General features: G+C 44.4%; 1 protein-coding gene across 1 annotated transcript in view; it reads right to left on the minus strand.

Annotated features, from left to right (window-relative positions):
• DOK6 (docking protein 6) overlaps nt 1–20,603 on the minus strand; it is a 412,619-nt gene that overhangs the window by 63,345 nt on the left and 328,671 nt on the right. The window contains exon 7 of the mRNA XM_027961047.3: nt 15,270–15,387. Within this exon, the coding sequence (XP_027816848.1) occupies nt 15,270–15,387 (118 nt within the window). The remainder of the gene's footprint in view (nt 1–15,269; nt 15,388–20,603) is intronic.

A 20,603-nucleotide genomic window follows, 5' to 3' on the forward strand; every position in this document is an offset into this window, starting at 1 on the left:
ACAGAAGACTCTGTGTCCCCTATTTCTCGTTTGTTGGAAACAGACTCCAATCTCTTGACCCTCCCTGAGTTCCAAAGGGCAGGGAAGAGAGAGGATGCAGAGACAAGGAAGAGCAGTCAAGAAACAGGCCCCCGCTCTGCCTCAAGGGATACACATAACGGTATCTTCAAGCTCTTTATAGCACTAATGAGGGTGAAAGAGGAGAGTGAAAAAGCTGGCTTAAAACTCAACATTCAAAAAACAAGGATCATGGCATCCAGTCCCATCACTTCATGGCAAGTAGATGGGGAAACAGTGAAAAAAGTGTCAGATTTATTTTCTTGGGTTCCAAAATCACTGAAGATGGTGACTGCAGCCATGAAATTAAAAGACGCCTGCTCCTTGGAAGAAAAACTATGACAAATCTAGACAGTGTATTAAAAAGCAGAGACATTACTTTGCTGACAAAGGCCCATATAATCACAAGACGGCAGAGCAGAAGGATGTGCGCTCATCTTCTCATGAGAGAACTCCAAAATTACAACTTGCTGCTGAACCACCTACAGGAGAATGTTCGATCCCACCAAAAGAAGATACCCACATCCAAGGGCAAAGGAGAAACCCCAGCAGACTGTAGGAGGGGCGAAATCTCATTTAGAATCAAATGCCACACCAGCCAGAGAAGCTCAGAGGGCTCAAACAAAATCTAGTGTGCACCAGGAGACACCACAGAGACTGACCAGACCTGCCTTTGAGTGTTTGAGTGTCTCCTGCGGAGGCACAGGTCAGCAGTGGCCTGCTGCAGGGGCACAGGCTATGGGTACAGCAGTCCTGGGTGTGGCAAAAGCTCTCTAGGAGGAGGTTGCCAATAACCCCACAAAAGAGCCACCAGAACTTATACAGGACTTGGGGAAACAGACTCTTGGAAGGCACAAACAAAACCTTGTGTACACCAAGACCCAGGAGAAAGGAGCAGTGACCCCACAGGAGACTGACCCAGACTTGCCTGTGAGTGTCCAGGAGTCTCTGGCAGAGGCCTGAGTTGGTGGTGGCCTGCTGCAGGGTTGGGGGTACGTTGTGTAGCAGTGCCTGCATGGGACCTTTTGAAGGAGGTCGCCATTATCTTCATTACCTCCACCATAGTTTGGTCTCAGGTTAAACAGCAGGGAGGGCCAAAGCCCTGCTCATCAGCAGAAAATCTAATTAAAGATTTACTGAGCATGGCCCTGCTCATCAGAACAAGACCCAGTTTCTCTTACAGTCAGTCTCTCCCATCAGGAAGCTTCCATAAGCCTCTCATCCTTATCCCTGTCAGAGAGAAGACAGAATGAAAACCACAAGCACAGAAACCTAACCAATCTGATCACATCGACCACAGCCTTGTCTAACTCAATGAAACTATAAGCCATGCTGTGTAGGGCCACCTAAGACGGACGGAACATGGTGGAGAGTTCTGACAAAATGTGGCCCACTGGAGAAGGGAATGGCAAACCACTTCAGTATTCTTGCCTTGAGAACCCCATGAACAGTATGAAAAGGCAAAAAGACAGGACACTGAAAAATGAACTTCCCAGGTCGGTAGGTGTCCAATATGCTACTGGAGAAGAGGGGAGAAATAACTCCAGAAAGAATGAAGAGATGGAGCCAAAGTAACAACAACACCCAGTTGTGAATGTGACTAGTGATGGAAGTAAAGTCTGATGCTGTAAAGAACAATATTGCATAGGAACCTAGAATGTTAGGTCCATGAATCAAGGCAAATTGGAACTGGTCAAACAGGAGACAGCAAGAGTGAAGATCAACATTTTAGGAATCAGTGAAGTAAAATGGACTGGAATGGGTGAATTTAACTCAGATGATGATTATATCTACTACTGTGGGCAAGAATCCCTTAGAAGAACTGGAGTAGCCATCATAGTCAACAAAAGAGTCCGAAATGTAGTACTTGGATGCAACCTCGAAAACAACAGAATGATCTCTGTTCATTTCCAAGGCAAACCATTCAATATTACAATAATCCAAGTCTATGCCCCAACCAGTAATGCTGAAGAAGCTGAAGTTGAATGACTCTATGAAGACCTACAAGACCTTCTAGAACTAACTCTAAAAGAAGATGTCCTTTTCATTACAGGGGACTGGTATGCAAAAGCAGGAAGTTAGGAGATACCTGGAGTAACAGGCAAGTTTGGCCTTGGAGTGAAAAATGAAGCAGGGCAAAGGCTAAAAGAGTTTTGCCAAGAGAACTCACCAATCATAGCAAACACCCTCTTCAAACAACACAAGAGAACAATCTACACATGGACATCACCAGATGGTCAATACCCAAATCAGATTGTTCATATTCTTTGCAGCCAAAGATGGAGAAGCTCTATACAGTTAGCAAAAACAAGACCAGAAGTTGACTGGCTCAGATCATGAACTCCTTACGGCAAAATTCAGACTTAAATTGAAGAAAGTAGGGAAAATCACTAGACAATTCAGGTATGACCTAAATCAAATCCCTTAGATTGTACAGTGGAAGTGACAAATAGGTTCAAGGGATTAGATCTGATAGACAGAGTGCCTGAAGAACTATGGATGGAGGTTTGTGACACTGTACAGGAGGCAGTGATCAAGACCATCCCCAAGAAAAAGAAATGCAAAATGGCAAAATGGTTGTCTGAGGAGGCCTGACAATTAGCTGAGAAAAGAAGAGAAGCCAAAGGCAAAGGAGAAAAGGAAAGATATAGCCATTTGAATGCAGAGTTCCAAAGAATAGCAAGGAAAGATAAGAAGGCCTTCCTTAGTGATCAATGCCAAGAAATAGAGGAAAACAACAGAACGGGAAAGATTGGAGATCTTTTTAAGAAAATTAGAGATACCAAGGGAACATGTCATACAAAGATGGTCACAATAAAGAAATGGTATGGACCTAACAGAAGCAGAAGATACTAAGTAGAGGTGGCAAGAATATACACAAGAACTACACAAAAAAGATCTTTATGACCCAGATAACCACGATGGTGTGATCATTCACCTGGAGCCAGACAACCTGGAATGTGAAGTCAAATGGACCTTAGGAAGCATCACTATGAACAAAGCTAGTGAAGGTGATGGGATTCCAGTTGAGCTGTTGCAAATCCTAAAAGATAACACTGTGAAAGTGTTGCACTCAATATGCCAGCAAATTTGGAAAAGTCAGCAGTGGCCATGGAATGGAAAAGGTCTGTTTTCATTCCAATCCCAAAGGAAGGCAATGCCAAAGAATGTTCAAACTACTGCACAATTACACTCATCTCACATGCTAGCAAAGTAATGCTCAAAATTCTCCAAGTGGGGCTGCAACTTACTTCCAGATGTTCAAGCTAGATTTAGAAAAAGCAGAGGAACCAGAGATCAAATTGCCAACATCCGCTGAATCATTGATAAGGAAGACAGTTCCAGAAAAACATCTACTTCTGCTTTATTGACTATGCCAAAGCTTTGACTGTGTGGATCACAACAGACTGTGGAAAATTCTTAAAGATGGGAATACCAGACCACCTTACCTGCCTCCTAAGAAGTCTGTGTACAGGTCAAGAACCAGCAGTTAGAACTGGACATGGAACAACAGACTGGTTTCAAATAGGGAAAGGAGTACATCAAGGCTGTATACTGTCACCTTGCTTATTTAAATTATATGCAGAGTACATCATGCAAAATGCTGGGCTGGATGAAGCACAAGGTGGAATCAAGATTGCCACGAGAAATATCAGTAATATCAGATATGCAGATGACACCACCCTTATGGCAGAAAGCAAAGAGGCACTAAAGAGCCTCTTGATGACAGTGAAAGAGGAGAGTGAAAAAGTTGGCTTAAAACTCAACATTCAGGACACTAAGATCATGGCATCTGGTCCCATCATTTCATGGCAAATAGATGGGAAACAATGGAAACAGTGAAAGACTTTATTTTTGGGGGCTCCAAAATCACTGTAGATGGTGACTGCAGCCATGAAATTAAAAGGCACTTGCTCCTTGGAAGAAAATCTATGCCAACCTAGACAGTATATTAAAAAGTAGAGACATTACTTTGCCGACAAAAGTCCATCTAGTCAAAGCTATGGTTTTTCTAGTAGTCAAGTATGGATGTGAGAGTTGGACTATATAGAAAGCTGAGCACCAAAGAATTGATGCTTTTGTACTGTGGTGCTGGAGAAGACTCTTGAGGGTCCCTTGGACTACAAGGACATCCAACCAGTCCATCCTAAAGGAAATCAGTCCTGAATATTCACTGGAAGGAGTAATGCTGAAGCTGAAACTCCAATCCTTTGGCCACCTCATGCAAAGAACTGAGTCACTGGAAACGACCCTGATGCTGGGAAAGACTGAAGGTGGGAGGAGAAGAGGACGGCAGAAGATGAGATGGTTGGATGGCATCACCGACTCAATGGACATGGGTATGAGCAAGCTCTGGGAGTTGGTGATGAACAGGGAAGCCTGGTGTGCTGCAGTCCATGGGGTGCAAAGAGCTGGAGATGACTAAGCGACTGAACTGAACTGATGGTTTTCTGATAGTCATGTATAGATGTGAGAGTTGGTCCATAAGGAAGATTGAGCACCAAAGAATTGATGCTTTTGAACTGTGGTGACGGAGAAGACTCTTGAGAGCCTTGGACAGTAAGAGCATCAAACCAGTCAATACTAACGTTAGTCAACCTGGAATATTCACTTGAGGGACTGACACTGAAGCTCCAATACTTTGGATACCTGATGTGAAGAGCTGACTCATTGGAAAAGACCTTGATGCTGGGAAAGACTGAGACCAGAAGGAGAAGGGGACGACAGAGGATGAGATGGTTAGACATCATCACTGACTCAATAGACATGAGGTTGAGCAAACTCTGGGACTAGTGAACGACAGGGAAGACTGGCGTGCTGCAGTCCATGGCGGTCACAAAGAGTTGGACAGGACTTAGTGACTGAACAACAAGAACAAGAACAAAACTTATGCAACCACAATTTAAAGTTTTAAAATATTGGATGTTTTCAGTTTGAAGTAGTAAACTTTGAATTAGCATGTATTATTTATAGAGCAGCGGGGTAAGTGCCAGAACTTTACTGAAGGCCACATCTCAGCTTAAATTTATATTAACTCTGCAGTATAATTTTAACATCCCTGGAAGAGGGCATGGCAACTCACTCCAGTATTCTTGCCTGGAGACTCCCCCGGACAGAGCCTGGTGGGCTACAGTCATTAGGGTTGCACAGAGTCAGACATGACTGAAGTGACTTAGCATGCATGCATAATTTTAATGATGTGAATTTCCTGATGTTTCTCATTTTTTCTTATTCTCCAATCATGACATCATCCAGATGTCATATTCTTTGGCAGATAAAAGAAAATAAGGAGTGGGGGATGGATGAAAAGCAAGTATTAATGTTAAATCTAGAATTAGGGTTGGGGTACGTTTAGTTGAAGGGTAATGGGGTCGCACAGAGTTGGACATGACTGAAGCGACTTAGCAGCAGCAGCAAGAGGTAGAAATGAGGTTAAAAAAACAGAACAAAAAACAGAATCAGGAAGAAAAATACAAGTGAACTGTTTTTCCTCTCAAGATTCTTCTATGTAGTTTCTAGTTTGTGAAGCATAGCTTAATAGGTACATTTTCAAGGGAAGTGATAAACAGTGGACAGCAATGAGCCAAATGGTCCTGTGTGTGTGTAGACGTGTGTGTGTGTGTGTACATGTTTGAGCATATGCACCCAAATCCATGACAGAGACAGCTGACCTTCTGTCGTGGTTGTGTTAACCTTTCCTTGAGCTAATATTATGTACCAATTTTATCCCCTACAGAATAAAATGGAATATATTTTTTCCATAAAAGTTTGATTAATATAGAACTACATGTGTTACCTATTGCGTTTTAGAATTGCACGGTAGAAGCTTGATGGAGGAAAATCAAGTAGAGAGACCAAGTTTCAGGTTTAATTCAAGTCTGAAACTGAAGTTTCAATTCCAGGTTTGAATTAGAGAGTGAAGCAGTCTGTTTGAATAAGGCCCTCGTTAGATTATCGCAATCCAATGTACTATCTGGAAGCTCTGCGCCTTTTAGTAACTACTTTTTATACCTAATAGACCAGGATTAAGTGGCTGTTGTATTTCACACTGAGTTATATTTCATTTTCACTGTGCTAGACTTAATTAACTAAACTGTGCCTTTCACCTGTGGTCCAGCCAGTAGAATGTACCTGGTGATGAACCCGACTTGGTAATAATGGGATCAAGCAAAGCTGGTCTACCTGGGGAGAGAGGCTGTGCCTGGGGCAGGCACCAAGTGCTCAGAAAGGTTCTCAGGAGACAGGACGGGTGAGTCGTCAGAATGGATCTTGGGTGGGAGTGCAGGCTGCGGTGGGTTCACCTCTTCATCACTGAGCTGGATAAAGTCCTTCAGGAGTTTTTAACTCCCCAGCCTGGAAAATGGAGTCCTGTTTTCCTTAGGCTACATGGACTGTGTGATGCAAACTTGGGAGGAGTGTCACCTCCTTAGAGGGTAAGAGCTGGCTTATACTGAGGGGGGAAAGAAAAAACCAATGAAGACTTAAGCCTGACATTGTCCCTTTTCCTCTTGCATCAGAAACTTAGGTTAGAGTTAGTTTTTCTCGAATTTCAGATGCTGGAAATGTATTTCTTTTTTTAATTTTTAATTTTACGTCCTTAAAAAATTTTTTTTCTCTAATTGGAGGATAACTGCTTTACAATGTTGTGTTGGTTTTTGCTGTGTGACAGTGTGAATCAGCCATAAGTGTACATATATCCTCTCCCTCTTGAGCCTCCCACTCCCGGAATACTATTATTAAAGCTAGATTTTTATAACGTCCTTAGAACAAAACAGAATTCTTCATGCATAGTGGAAACTCTATAATAACATTTTAAAGTAAAAAAGTGGAATAAACTGGAGTAGGATAGCATGATTCTCTGTCTGGGAAAGAAACTTCTCAGCGTGAATTTGATTTACTTCAATATATTGACAATGGTTAATGACTAGGGAACCTTTACGCCTCATGTGGACAATCTCATTTAAGCACCGTAATAGGTACTATTATCCTTGGTTTAGAGATGAAGACAGTGACGCTTAGAAAGATTAAGTAAATGGCCCCAAGACACACAACTTAGCTCTGGTAAATATTCAAACTCTGATTAACTTAGCTCCCAAACTCAAGACTGTAGCTTCTGCAAGTAGAGCCTCTTCATCATGACTGAGCCCCCAAATTTGGTGGCGCCATGGGGATAAAAAAAAAATCAAACTTGCTACCTCACAACCTAGTGGAAGAAGCAGGTTTGTAAACAGATACATTGATGTATGAAAGTTAGACTTGAACGTCTAGGAGCCTGGAAGAGCGAGTGACGGACTGTGCGAGCAGTGCACGCTGAGACTATTGTAGCATTTTTATCTGACGTCTGTTTTGGGGGTGCAGATACCCAGGGAGGCCCTTCCCTGCACTCACCCTTCGTAAGGCAAGGCCATGCTATAGGCGTCATGTGCTGTTGTGCTGTGCTCAGTCATGTCCCACTCTTATGTGACCCCGTGGACTGTAGCCCACCAGGCTCCTCTGTCCATGGGATTCTCCGGGCAAGAATACCGAGTGGGTTGCTGTTTCCTCCTCTAGGGGAATCTTCCTGACTTGGGGTTCGAACCCACATCTCTTGGATGGGCAAGCAGATTCTCAACTGCTGAGCCATCCGGGAAGCCCACCATAAATGTTCACATAGATGAAAACTGATGATTCTAAAAACTAGCTCTTGTTTTTAACGGTTGTGGTAGAATCTCCAAAGGCAGGCCCCGGCCCTAGGGAAGACGTGTGATGTATTTGGCTGCCAGGGACCCAGCCAGACTGACTCACCGGACAACGTGCAGATCACATTCTGGGAAGACACGTGGCTCATGAAGTTCCTTTCTACCACTAGTGCAGAAGTCTCTGTGTGTTTTACTTGCTGCAGGAGGCTTTCATTAACTTTGCAATTTGGAAAACATCATATCATGAAAATTTAAACAGAAGACCTCGATGGAAGCAATTTAAAAACCACGCAAACGAAATTGAATGGGCAGTAAAAGAGGACAGAGGGTCAGAGCCGAGGAAGAGTAAGTAAATCCTTTGATTTACCTCCCTCGTCTCCGCCAGAACTCTATTTACTATCTTCCGAAGGTTATCTCTAATTCTAATTGCCTGTTTGCATCCTGTTCTTCGGAGAAATGGGCACCGCGGATGCCCTTTCGGCCAACATAAACTGCCTTCGGTGTAACCAGGTGCGCTGCTGTGCTAACTCGGGGTCTGAAGCTAATTATGGGCGATGGGCAGAGGGCGGGCTTAAGGCAGTTCAGAACTGGCACGTGAGTATTAATCAGCGTTAATGAAAGCAGAACTCCAAAGTTATCACCTTTACAAATGGCACCTCCAATGGTCCTTAATTCAAAGAGCAAAGCTGTTCAGACTGTTCAAAAATGAGTCCCAGCCTATCATAAAAACTGGTGCAAAAAAGGAGTCAATAAATGTATCAGGGAACGTTGACGGGTAACACTGAGCCCCCTAAGCCGGTGCACGGGGCTCATTTCCGGCCCATATTCTCGAGGCCCCTTCCATCACTGTGACGTGTGGGAGAACTCACCCCGGAGGGGAGCGGCAGACGGAGACAGAAACCTGGCTACCAGGGGCAGGAGCCTCGGCGTCTACTAGCGCCTCCTGGGCCACCTGAGCGAGGACCAGCAGCTGCGAGCATCGGTGTCCAGGGAGAATGACGGTCCTTTAGCGAGCAGCAGACGTGCCAGCTGTTCAGGCAGGCAGCCTGGCTGTGCAGGACATGGGCCGCCGGGCCGCTGGGGCTGGGTGCTGCTCCTTGAGACACAGGCTGAGGACTGTCCTCAGGGAGCGGTATCGATGCTACCCCTCCCAATAGCTTTTCAATGCATTTTCTATGGCAACCTGCTCCGGTATTCTTCCCTGGATAATCCCATGAACAGAGGGCCCTGGCAGGGTGCAGTCTGTGGGGCCGCAAAGAGTCGGATATGACAGAGCGACTAACACTACTACTACTAAGTTTAAAGTGGGAACGCTTTTAATAAGAGGTGTAAGTAAAGATGACGTCAGCTTGATGTCTGATGCAAACTTGATTCCTCCCATAATCTATTTAAATTCGTACTTATGACACGTTTCTTTGTTAAATGCGGCTGCTTTTTTGTTAAATGCAGCATTTCACCATTGACCTTCAGGCTTCAGACTTTCCCCAAAGCTCTGTGCTCCAGAGCTCTGAGTGATGAAAGCCCCAAACCATTTGACATTCTCTGGGCGTCTCTGGTGGCTCAGATGGTAAAGAAACTGCCTGCAATGCAAGAGACCCGGGTTCAACCCCTGGGTCAGGAAAATCCCTTGGAGAAGGGAATGGCAACCCACTCCAGTATTCTTGCCTGGAGAATCCTACAGACAGTGCTTGGGGGGCTATAGTCCATGGGATCACAAAGAGTCAGACATGACTGAAGCGACTGACTCTGTTCCATAATCTGTTGTGTACATAAGTAGAATTGTGATTAAAAGTCATGTTGATGTATAGCAAAAACCATCACAATATTGTAAATAATAGAGTAACTAAAAAGCCTCTTGATGAAAATAAAAGAGGAGAGTGAAAAAGTTGGCTTAAAGCTCAACATCCAGAAAATGAAGATCATGGCATCTGGTCCCATCACTCCATGTGAATAGATGGGGAAACAGTGTCAGACTTTATTTTGGGGGCTCAAAATCACTGCAGATGGTGACTGCAGCCATGAAATTAAAAGATGCTTACTCCTTGGAAGAAAAGTTATGACCAACCTAGATAGCATATTCAAAAGCAGAGACATTACTTTGCCGACTAAGGTCAGTCTAGTCAAGGCTATGGTTTTTCCAGTAGTCATGTATGGATGTGAGAGTTGGACTTTGAAGAAGATCGAGCGCCGAAGAATAGATACTTTTGAACTGTGGTGCTGGAGAAGACTCTTGAGAGTCCCTTGGACTGCGAGGAGATCCAACCAGTCCATTCTGAAGGAGGTCAGCCCTGGGATTTCTTTGGAGGGAATGATGCTAAAGATGAAACTCCAGTACTTTGGCCACCTCATGTGAAGAGTTGACTCATTGGAAAAGACTTTCATGCTAGGAGGGATTGGGAGCAGGAGGAGAATGGGATGACAGAGGATGAGATGGCTGGATGGCATCACTGACTTGATGGATGTGAGTCTGAGTGAACTCTGGGAGTTGGTGATGGACAGGGAGGCCTGGCATGCTGCGATTCATGGGGTTGCAAAGAGTCGGACACGACTGAGCGACTGAACTGAACTGAACTGAAGGACAACTCTGACTCCCTTACTGGAAGCAGCTTCCATGTCCCTTTTGTTTGTTTATCCCTGTTTTCCTTAGACTTTAATCATAAAGACTAGATCGTTAGATAACAGTTAATGTAGTTCCTGATTTCTGCTTTCCTAAATATACACCTTAGGGCTTCCCAGGTGGCACAGTGGCAAAGAATTCATCTGCTAATACAGGAGACTACGGTTTGATCCGAAGATCCCCTGGAGAAGGAATTGGCAACCCACTCTAGAATTCTTGCCTGGAAAATTCCATGGACAGAGGAGTCCATGGGGGCTAGAATCCACAGGGTCGCAAAGAGTAGGACATGACTGAGCACACACACAAAAGTGTACACTTAATCTAGCCTGTTGATTCCTTTCCTAGATTAGAAGGAATAATTAAGTAGTTAAAGAAGCTAGGTCTCTACCCTTAGCTTCTTCTCCTTTGCAAATCCCCAGGCCGACTCTCCTGGCAAGACAGCATCCTAAGGATGATGGGGAAAAGTCAGCAGGCCTGCATGCAAGAGAAAATGATGAATAATCTGACTTCCTGCCTCAATGATTAACTGAGATTGTTCCCCCTCTTTTCCCTTTAAAAGCTCTCATGGCTGAGCAGAATCTTGGGAGTTGGTTTCCAGACATGAGGCCACCATCTCCCCAGATCACCAGCTTTTCTGAATAAAGTTCTTTCTTCTCTACCGAATTCTGCTCCTCAATTTCCTGGCTGTTGAGCGGTGAGCAGCTGAACCTGTACTCGCTTACATTACGGACTTTTTTTTCTTTTTCTCCCTCCCTTTCTTTTTGCTTTTCTGAGTGTTTCTCACCTTCCCAACACATTTTCTGCTGAAGGCTTTAGAACTAAAATCACAGTTCTGATATGAGTAAAACAAATAGTGTGTTTTAAGCCTTCACTTTTGGACCAAGAGTTCCTTGAGACTAGGAAGAGCATCATGAGAAGGTGCAGTGACATAAATGTTTGTCATAAATGCAGAAGTTAGAGACATAGAAAAACTACCTTCTAATAAGAATCAATCATCCTGACTGCCCACTAAAAATCGAGAAGTCTTTATGAACACCCTCTGCAGGAAGGGGAGTCAGAACCCATCACAGCCGTTTAGGGGCAGAGATTTTCAACAGCAGCAGCCTTGGATTTAGCCACCTAAAGGTGAATTATTCTGTTTGTCAATTTTTTTTTTTTTTTGACTCTAGAGAGCTAGCGTCCAACAGGGAAGCTGTAAGAGCCCACTCTTTCTGAGCGCCTAGTGGGAGATCTGGAAGATTACATTGCACCTCTTTCCCAGACATTAGTGTAAACACAGGATGTCAGTATTGATATGTCAATCTCTTACGTCTATCTTGCCTCTACGGTTATAGAGTAGATGACAGAAATGAACACAGTAAAACCAAAGAGAGTGCAGTTTTGAGGGTGATAGGCAGCTGAAGTTATAGGTAAGTCCTGTAGAGAATGGATTTGGTTTCACACCAGGAATTTTTTCTTCCACTTCCAGTACATGTGCTGCTTATTAATGAATTCCAATCTATTAAACTTTAAGCATATTAACTTCCCCCTATTACCTTGTGAATGAAAGCCTGATGAATTGAATTCGTACTGGCCTCAGCTCCACGGTGAGAATGCTCACAGTAGGCTGGAAAGACCCTAATGATATTTTTAGTCCCCGATGCCACCTGCGGTTTACTCGATGATGTGTCTCCCCCCAGTGTCAGTTGTCCTCGGACTCTGGACGATCAGTGACGGCAGCTGCTTGACCATGTTCCCCTCCTTGTAAAGAGGTGGTACCACCTTAAGGAGCACAAGTGAGGACTGAGATGCAAAAAACCACACTTGTATATGTAGTTTAGTGGGATGAAGGGGTGATGAGATTGTCTCTATTTTCCTTCTCTCTCTTTTTAAACATCTGCCTGCAATGCAGGAGACCCTGGTTCAATTCCTAGGTTGGGAAGATTCACTGGAGAAGAGATAGGCTACTCACTCCAGTATTCTTAGGCTTCCCTGGTGGCTCAGCTACTTAAGAATCCACCTGCAACGCAGGAGACCTTGGTTCGATCTCTGGGTTGGGAAGATCTCCTGGAGAAGGGCATGACAACCCACTCCAGCACTCCAGTATTCTGGCCTGGAGAATTCCATGGGCTGTATAGTATATGCGGTCACAATGAGTCGGACACAACTGAGTGACTTTTTTCACTTTTAATTTATTTGGGCTTCTCAGCTGGTGCAGCAGTAAAGAATCCGCCTGCCAATACAGGAGATGCAAGAGACATGGGTTCGATACCTGGGTCAGGAAGATCCACATCCTGAGGAGGTGGATGAGGAGGAAATGGCAACTCATTCTCTACAATATTTTTGCCTGGAAAACTCCATGGACAGAGAAGCCTGGTGGGTTACAGTCCATGGTGTTGCAGAGCTGGACATACCTGAGCACGCAGACAAGAGGTATGCAACGCAAAAATAAATGCCCAGCAGAGTGAAATGTACTCTGCATTGAATACATTTTATAGTTATCTGATTTACAGTAATTACCTTCATCAATGCATTTTTTTTTTGTCAGCTACAAGCAACAACCAGAGAAGAATGTGACATTGAGATTGAAGGGGTTCAGAACAAGCCTCCCCAAAATGTTCCACTTTGGCAAGTGGATTATTTTGAGCCAAAGACAATCAAGGCCCAGAAGACTCAGGAAGAGTTTTTAACCTCCTGCTTAATTGCCTAAAAGAATCCAGATTGAGCGCCTGGCTCAGATGCAGAGCTGTTACCAGAGATAACTTTTATCAGAAGGACCAATCTGTGTGGCAGGGCAAACATCTAATTACCAAACACCTGCTCTTCTTGTCACCTGTCCTGCCACCCACCTCTACCCTTGGAAGCCCTAGGCCCTGTCCCTTCCCTTAGCTCAGAACACTGGATAAGCCTCAGCCACCATTCTTGGCTTTGGGTCTCATGGGAATCCCTAATGTATACCATTACATTTATTTTTCTCCTGTTAATTTCACATCAATTTAATTATTAGACCAGCCAAAGAACCCTGAAGGGTAGAAGGTATATTTTTCCTCCCCAACACAATCATCTAAATAGATCATAACTAATAAGGCATTTGAAACCCTTAACTGGAAATATTAGTGAGATAAATCTTAGAGTATCTAATCACTTATTGATTCTGTTTTATTGTGTAAATCACCACTGTCCTCCAACAAGTCTCACGGCAATGTTTTCAGCAATTTCACTGCCTTCTGGTATTTTCTGTTGGGCGCTTATGACATTATTTTGGAAGTTATCCACCTAAGTCTTAATACTACCTTCAGAGAAAAGTTTTCCATGTTACCATGAAAATCACAGTCTTTTATTTGCTGGAATTATAGACCAAAACCTTGTTAGAACCCAAAGTTATCAGTAGAGTTGTTCCAACCCATTTCCAACTTATTTGTAGTAGTATTTCTACAACTTATTTGTAGTCGCTTAGAGATTTAGTTGTTTTTGTTTTCTTCTTTGAATATTCCATATTTTTAGTTTTCTTCTATTGAATATTTACAGATATATGATTACATTTAAATAAAAATAAATTTATATTAAAAGCATATTTTCTAATTATTTCTAACCACAGGAACAAGCAAGATGAATATTACAAGATCACGACTCGGGCAATTTAAGTGTGTAGTGCTGGCATTTCTGGAGGGAACCAATGGAATGAGAAGCACGTCTTCTCTGATTCATGAACTGTCAGAGCAGTCTCCCCTCCCTTTCCCAGTCCTCTAGTCCTTATCCTATTAAAGATCTTCTCATACAAATAAATAATACAAAAAATAATCACGACCTGTTAAATACAGTAGTCAAGTTGGTGGTAAGACAGTTCATTTAAAATATCAAATGCAATTATCTTCCATAAATGACTAAAATGGTTTTGCTTTTTCCTGCAGAATGTATCTTAATCATTCATTCCCACTCATTGAATCTCATTATTCTAGGTCTGAAACTCTGGCAAGCAAATATTGCTTAAAAAATTACACTATTTCCGGTTGTTTGTCACCATTTTTTTCCTCTCAAAACATTTAGTGTTGTTAATACGAGCAAAAGTTAATGCATAAAAAGAAGAATATTCTGAGTGCCTAATTACGTTGAAGGTTATAACGGTCATTCCTTCACCTGATATTTACTGGGTAGCTCCTACATTCAAGCCTCTTGTGCTCAAAAAAAGGTTTGTCTGATGAGAGTTTTCAGCTGTGTGTGTTTGGTTTTGTTTTAAGCCTTATTTTCCCTAGTTCCTGCTTCCTCCTCTCTTGGTCAGTTATTAGTTTCTTGCAGCTGAATATTTTATTTGAAGGATAAGTTTATTCATTAAGAACAGAAGGGAAGAAACAGGAAGAGAACTGTGGAAGCTGAGTTCTGCTGTTATTGATCAAATACCTGCCACTGTTAATCTGATTCATCTGCACGTCTATGCAGTCAGTCAACCATTTACCATTAGGAAAAATACAGAAGCAACGGACTTACACTCCTCTCCTCCTGCTCTGCTCCCTCCCAAATGGTTTCGACATCAACCTTAAAACTGTAAGAGTTCACGGAGCATCTCATGACGGAGCCAGCAGTCAGCCTCCTGAACAGAGAGTCAACCCTCTTATGGCAAAAAGATGCTAAGAGGCAAACCCTTTGTAAGACACAGCAGGAAACAGACCCTGGTAGTAGCCACTTTTAGCTTCTGACAATGTTTGTATCATTTTTTCAGTTCCACTCCTTCGCCAAAGCAGTTCCTCAGCCCTTGGTTAGCTTTGGGATAATTTTTACCATGAGTCTATGAAATAATAATTTTAGAAAAGCCACGGTAAGTCTCAGAGCTCCCACTGTGGGCGGGGAAAGCAGATAAATGAAAATGGAGGAGAAGCAAGCAGGGCAAATACAAAGCAAACTGCGTGGCTCCTGGTTTCACCCCCAGGAAGCCCACTTGCCTTGCAAACTGTAGATTTCTCCAACGCTGCTCTGCCGGGTGATGTGGTGCCAGTAGGCGCTGCGAGGAAGAGAGATCGATTTGGATAACGTCATGGGTTCCGTCAAGCTTGTCTGGAGCTAAAAGAAAAAGAAACTGTGTCTCAGGCTTTACTTAAAATATGCAATTGAAATCGGCTCTTGAAAAAGTTCAGGGTTAAATATGAGCGACATATAATAGACTCTGTTACAGGTTCGTGCATAACATGCTGTTTCAAGATATCATTGGGGGGTGGGCTGCGCTGGGTGGACTTGAAGGATCTTAGTTCCCTGACTGGGGATTGAACCCGGGGCCACTGCAGTGAAAGTGCTGAGTCCTAACCACTGGATCGCCAGGGAAGTCCCAAGATCATCATTTTCAAGTAAGGAAAATCGTGACTTAAAAAAATATGAAATGAACACTTGTAAACAATTGATCTCATTAATTCAGAAGTGAAGTGAAGTCGCTTAGTCGTATCCGACTCTTTGCGACCCCGTGGACTATAGCCCACAAGGCTCCTCTGTCCATGGGATTCTCCAGGCAAGAGTACTGGAGTGGGTTGCCATTTCCTTCTCCAGGGGATCTTCCCGACCCAGGGATCGAACCCCGGTCTCCTGCATCGTAGTCAGATGCTTTAACCTCTGAGCCACCAGGGAAGCCAAAGTTGGTCAGGAACGCGGGTGAAGAACCACAGTGGTGATCCATTCTATTCCACCAGATAAGTTTATCTACATTTCTATAAGCGAGAATTACCTGCATGACTATCAGCGCTCTACAGTTTACTGGACTGTAAAATAACTCAACAAATGGAGGTGCAACCCCTATCAGAAACAGATGCCCAAAATAGCGGCAAACGCAAGATAGCATTTCCTTTTCACCCGTTTGAGTGTCTGTTGGGCTGCACCCCCAGACCTAGTCTAGGCTGAAGAAAGAGCCCAGAGTCAGAGACATCAGCGGTTTAAAGGCCACAGTCCCCAACCTTTTTGGCACCAGGACCGATTTCCTGGAAGAGAATTTTCCCACAGATGGGGTGGGGCAGATGGTTTGGGGATGGTTCAGATCCATTACATTTATTGTGCATTTTATTCCTATAGTTATTACAACAGCCCCACCTCAGAGCATCAGGCATTCGATCCCAGAGTTTGGGGGGCCTTGGTTTAACGGATGGGGAAGCTCACATGTTGGAAGCAAGGTCCTGGAGTGACGCCCCACCGTGTGGGGTGAATACAGCAGCAGTGTTTACTGGGGAGGGTCGGAGATCGCCAGTTACAGTGGGATGGACATCAGGAGGGCTTGTTAGTTACCAGGGTAACCAGCAGAGGTGCCAGAGGCTCCTCAGCACCCCTTTGATTAGGGCAAGCACCAGGGGGGCTGGGGTGGGCGTCCCAGGTGACTCTAGTGGTAAAGAACCCATCTGCCAAGGCAGGACACTCAGGTTCCATCCCTGGGTCGGGAAGATCCCCTGGAGGGCATGGTAACCCACTCCAGTATTTTTCCCTGGTGAATTTCCACCCTCCATAGGGTCCCAAAGGGTCGGGCAAAACTGAACTGACTTAGCACAGGGCCTGGGGCAAGTGCTTAGGCAGGTCAGTTATGCGAGCAGATTGTAGGTGAAGCAGACACCAGCCAGGCAGGGGATGGACAGAGAGCAAGAGGACAGCCATGCTGAGGAGCCTGACCACACAGCATCGTCCGTTGTTCCTGACACCCGCTCCCAGCCTCGCCCCATGGCTCCTTCCTCAAACAGACCTTATTCCTCACTCCTTGAATAGAAAAAGTGCTTTCCCTGAGAAGTTCTGTGATAAAAGGGTGCTGCGTGCCTGGGTGCTCAGCTGCTTCAATCGTGTCTGACTCTTTGTGACCCCATGGACTGTAGCCCGCCAGGCTCCTCTGTCCATGGGATTCTCCAGGCAAGAATACTGCAGTGGGTTGCCCTGCCCTCCTCAAAGGGATGGTATCTTTTCTGATTTGAAAGATAAACTTAAGGTTAGTGACAGAGATCCACACAACATCACATCAGGCGATGCTCAGACACATGATTAGTTCAAAGAGAATGATACTTTACATTGCATTTTTAAGAAGAAATTCATTGTTATTGATTCAGAAGTCCTAGAAATGGTTTTATTTGGCCTTGGCACACATTTCTCTGATGTAATCTGAGTCAATGTGCACTTTCTGACAATGGGTGATCCTCTAATTAATAACACTGCACATGTCCCCTTTATTTAGTGACTGACTCCTGGCAAAACTGGGAGTAATAAGGTCACCTTGGAGTCCCATTTGCTCGCTGGTGGTGGACGCTGCCCCATGGGGCTTGTATGTCACATCCGGAGTCATTGCCCTTCCGAGAAGGTGCCGTCCAGAGCCCCTGATATGATAAGTTAACAATAGGCCCTTAAAGCCACATAAAGCTAGAAGGGTTTTAAATTTTAACTAAAGATGAAGCCATAGGATTGGAACGTATTTGTTTGATTTCACTTTTTAGTAGGGAGGACTGCTGTGTCTTGCCACAGAAGTGCCCTACTTGGTGAATCTGAGAGTCTAACTCTCTTGAAGGTCTTTTTCTTTTTTATAAAGGATGGCTCCAAACATAGCAACAATGCAGCCAATTTTTCAAAATTTGCTCTATTTCAAAATTTTTCTTTTTTATTATGAAACGAGTATACTAACACACTGACACCCCATGGTTGGTAGACAAGGGGTATAAGTGCTGTGCTAACTCGCTGCAGTCGTGTCTGACTCTTTGTGACCCCATGGCCTTTCCTGGTGACTCAAATGGTAAAGAATTTGAAGCAGCTGCAATGCGGGAGACCCGGGTTCAATCTCTGGGTTGGGAAGATCCCCTGGAGAAGCGCATGGCAACCCACTCCAGTATTCATGTCTGGAGAATCTCATGGACAGAGGAGCCTGGCGGGTCATAGTCCATGGGATTGCAGAGTTGGATACGACTGAAGCACTTAAAGTGAAAGTGTTAGTCCCTCAGCTGTGTCTGACTCTTTGGGACCCCATGGACTGTAGCCCATCAGGCTCCTCCATCCATGGGATTCTCCAGGCAAGAATACTAGAGTGGGTTGCCATGCGCTTCTCCAGGGGATCTTCCCAACCCAGAGATTGAACCCCTGTTTCTTAAGTCTCCTGCATTGACAGGCGGGTTCTTTACCACTAGCGCCACCTGGGCTGTTAGGGAGAAGCCAAAGCGTCTGGGTCACAGAAGGGCAGTGGAGGACTGACAAAGTGACAAAGACAAAGTGAAGTCGCTCAGTCGTGCCCGACTCTGCGACCCCATGGACAGTGGCCTGCACTATGTTCCTCCGTCCATGGGATTTTCTTGGCAAGAGTACAGAGTGGGTTGCCATTTCCTTCTCCAGGGAATCTTCCCAACCCAGGGATCGAACCCAGGTCTCCTGCCTTGTAGACAGATGCTTTATCGTCTGAGCCATCAGGGAAGTTCTTGACAAGGTACTGAAGACCGCTGCAAATTATTGGAAAGCCTGCATTCAGAAACAGGGCATCTAGGTTCCAATCTTTCATGGCTGGGCTGGCTGGCGACTGCTCTGACTGATAAGGGCTGGTACTGTGACACTGTCCGTTTCGGGCACGCCCTTTAAGACCCTGAAGGCAGTCTCTTCTTGCCTCCCTTGTTCTGGGTCACCAGGTGAGCCTCACTGCTCTGAGGCTGCCTTGGGCTGAGGAAGCCCCAGCTCACGGTGTCCACAGGCCATGTAAATCGTGGTTTGACTCCCAGAAATCCAACTACGTTCATCTTACAGATGGAAAAATCCAAGTCCAGGAAAATTCAGGGATTTGCTCCAGGTAAAATCCCGCGTGCAGAACCCGCAACAGAAAACAGTTCTCCAGACTTCTGAGTCCACTGCTCTTTATCCCATTTATATGCTGATCTCTCCTGGGAAGGCGAGCTTCCTCCCGCATGAATGACGACAAGTGACAACACAGCCTTGTGTTTCGAGAGGATTTTTGCTGCCAAGAAGCAGCAGGAAGCGCCTGACCACTGATGTGACTTCTGTGATTTCACTGATGTGATTTCCCAGCACCTCTTCCCATTTTACTATTTCCCAGCTTATACCACTGCGTCCTGCAATTTCCCTTCGCTGTTCTGGGACCCTGCTGGCCCTTGTGATAAAACTTAATGCTTATTTGTGTTCACCTACATAAAATTCATGTGTATTTTTTAAAAAAACTGTTAAAAATCAATTTTCCTTTTGTGCTGACTCTCCCTAATTATTGTCTTGAATTTAAAAAAATCATATTAGGACGAAAGTTACCATTTATAGATGAGCAGTTAGGAGTCATTCTCTATGTGCCTTGACCTACGCAAATTGGTTTCACAGGTTATCTCCTTTAATATCCACATAAATTATCAACAAATGTGCCATCTGACTTTTACAGACAAAGGAGATGGGGCCCTGGGGGGGTCATGGGACTTGTTCACGTTGCCACAGCCAGTGGGCAATGCCTCTGGGGCTTGGAGCCCATGACATCCTTCCCTCTTTACCATAGTTCATTGTAAAATAATTGATTGGAAACTTCCTATTCAAAAAGCAGGTAAGATGAGAATTACACCAGTTGGGTCAATTCCACTGGACTGAGGCAGGAACGTGAGCGCCTCTCTCCTATGTTCAAAAATAGAAGACCACGATTTGTGTGGCACAGTCACAGAGCTAAGCCCACTGGCTTTGTGGTCCGCAACTTGTTATCAAAGATCAACACCACAGTCGCCTAGCCATTTGACTTCAGGCAAGGTATGTAAACTTATTTTTTTCCCAAGATTCAATTTTTCCTTATCTCTAAATTAAAGATAAGACACATTAATACAATGTGCCTTCAGTGTTGTTGTAAATATATGATGCTTTTAGTATGAAAAGCACACTCATGTCCAAAGTGCTCAGTGAAGACCACCGATCTAAGTCTAAGAGCTCAATAGAAGTAAAAAAACTCATTCCACCTTCTCCTTCCCCTGCTGTATTTGTAAGTCCATCAGTTCAGTTCAGTCGCTCAGTCGTGTCTGACTCTTTGCGACCCCATGAATCGCAGCATGCCAGGCCTCCCTGTCCATCACCAACTCCCGGAGTTCACTCAGATTCACGTCAATCGAGTCAGTGATTCCATCCAGCCATCTCATCCTCTGTCGTCCCCTTCTCCTCCTGCCTCCAATCCTTCCCAACATCAAAGTCTTTTCCAGTGAGTCAACTCTTCACATGAGGTGGCCAAAGTACTGGAGTTTCAGCTTTAGCATCATTCCTTCCAAAGAAATCCCAGGGCTGATCTCCTTCAGAATGGACTGCTTGGATCTCCTTGC

Source organism: Ovis aries, chromosome 23, assembly GCF_016772045.2.
Source record: "Ovis aries strain OAR_USU_Benz2616 breed Rambouillet chromosome 23, ARS-UI_Ramb_v3.0, whole genome shotgun sequence".
Classification (NCBI taxonomy): Eukaryota; Metazoa; Chordata; class Mammalia; order Artiodactyla; family Bovidae; genus Ovis; species Ovis aries.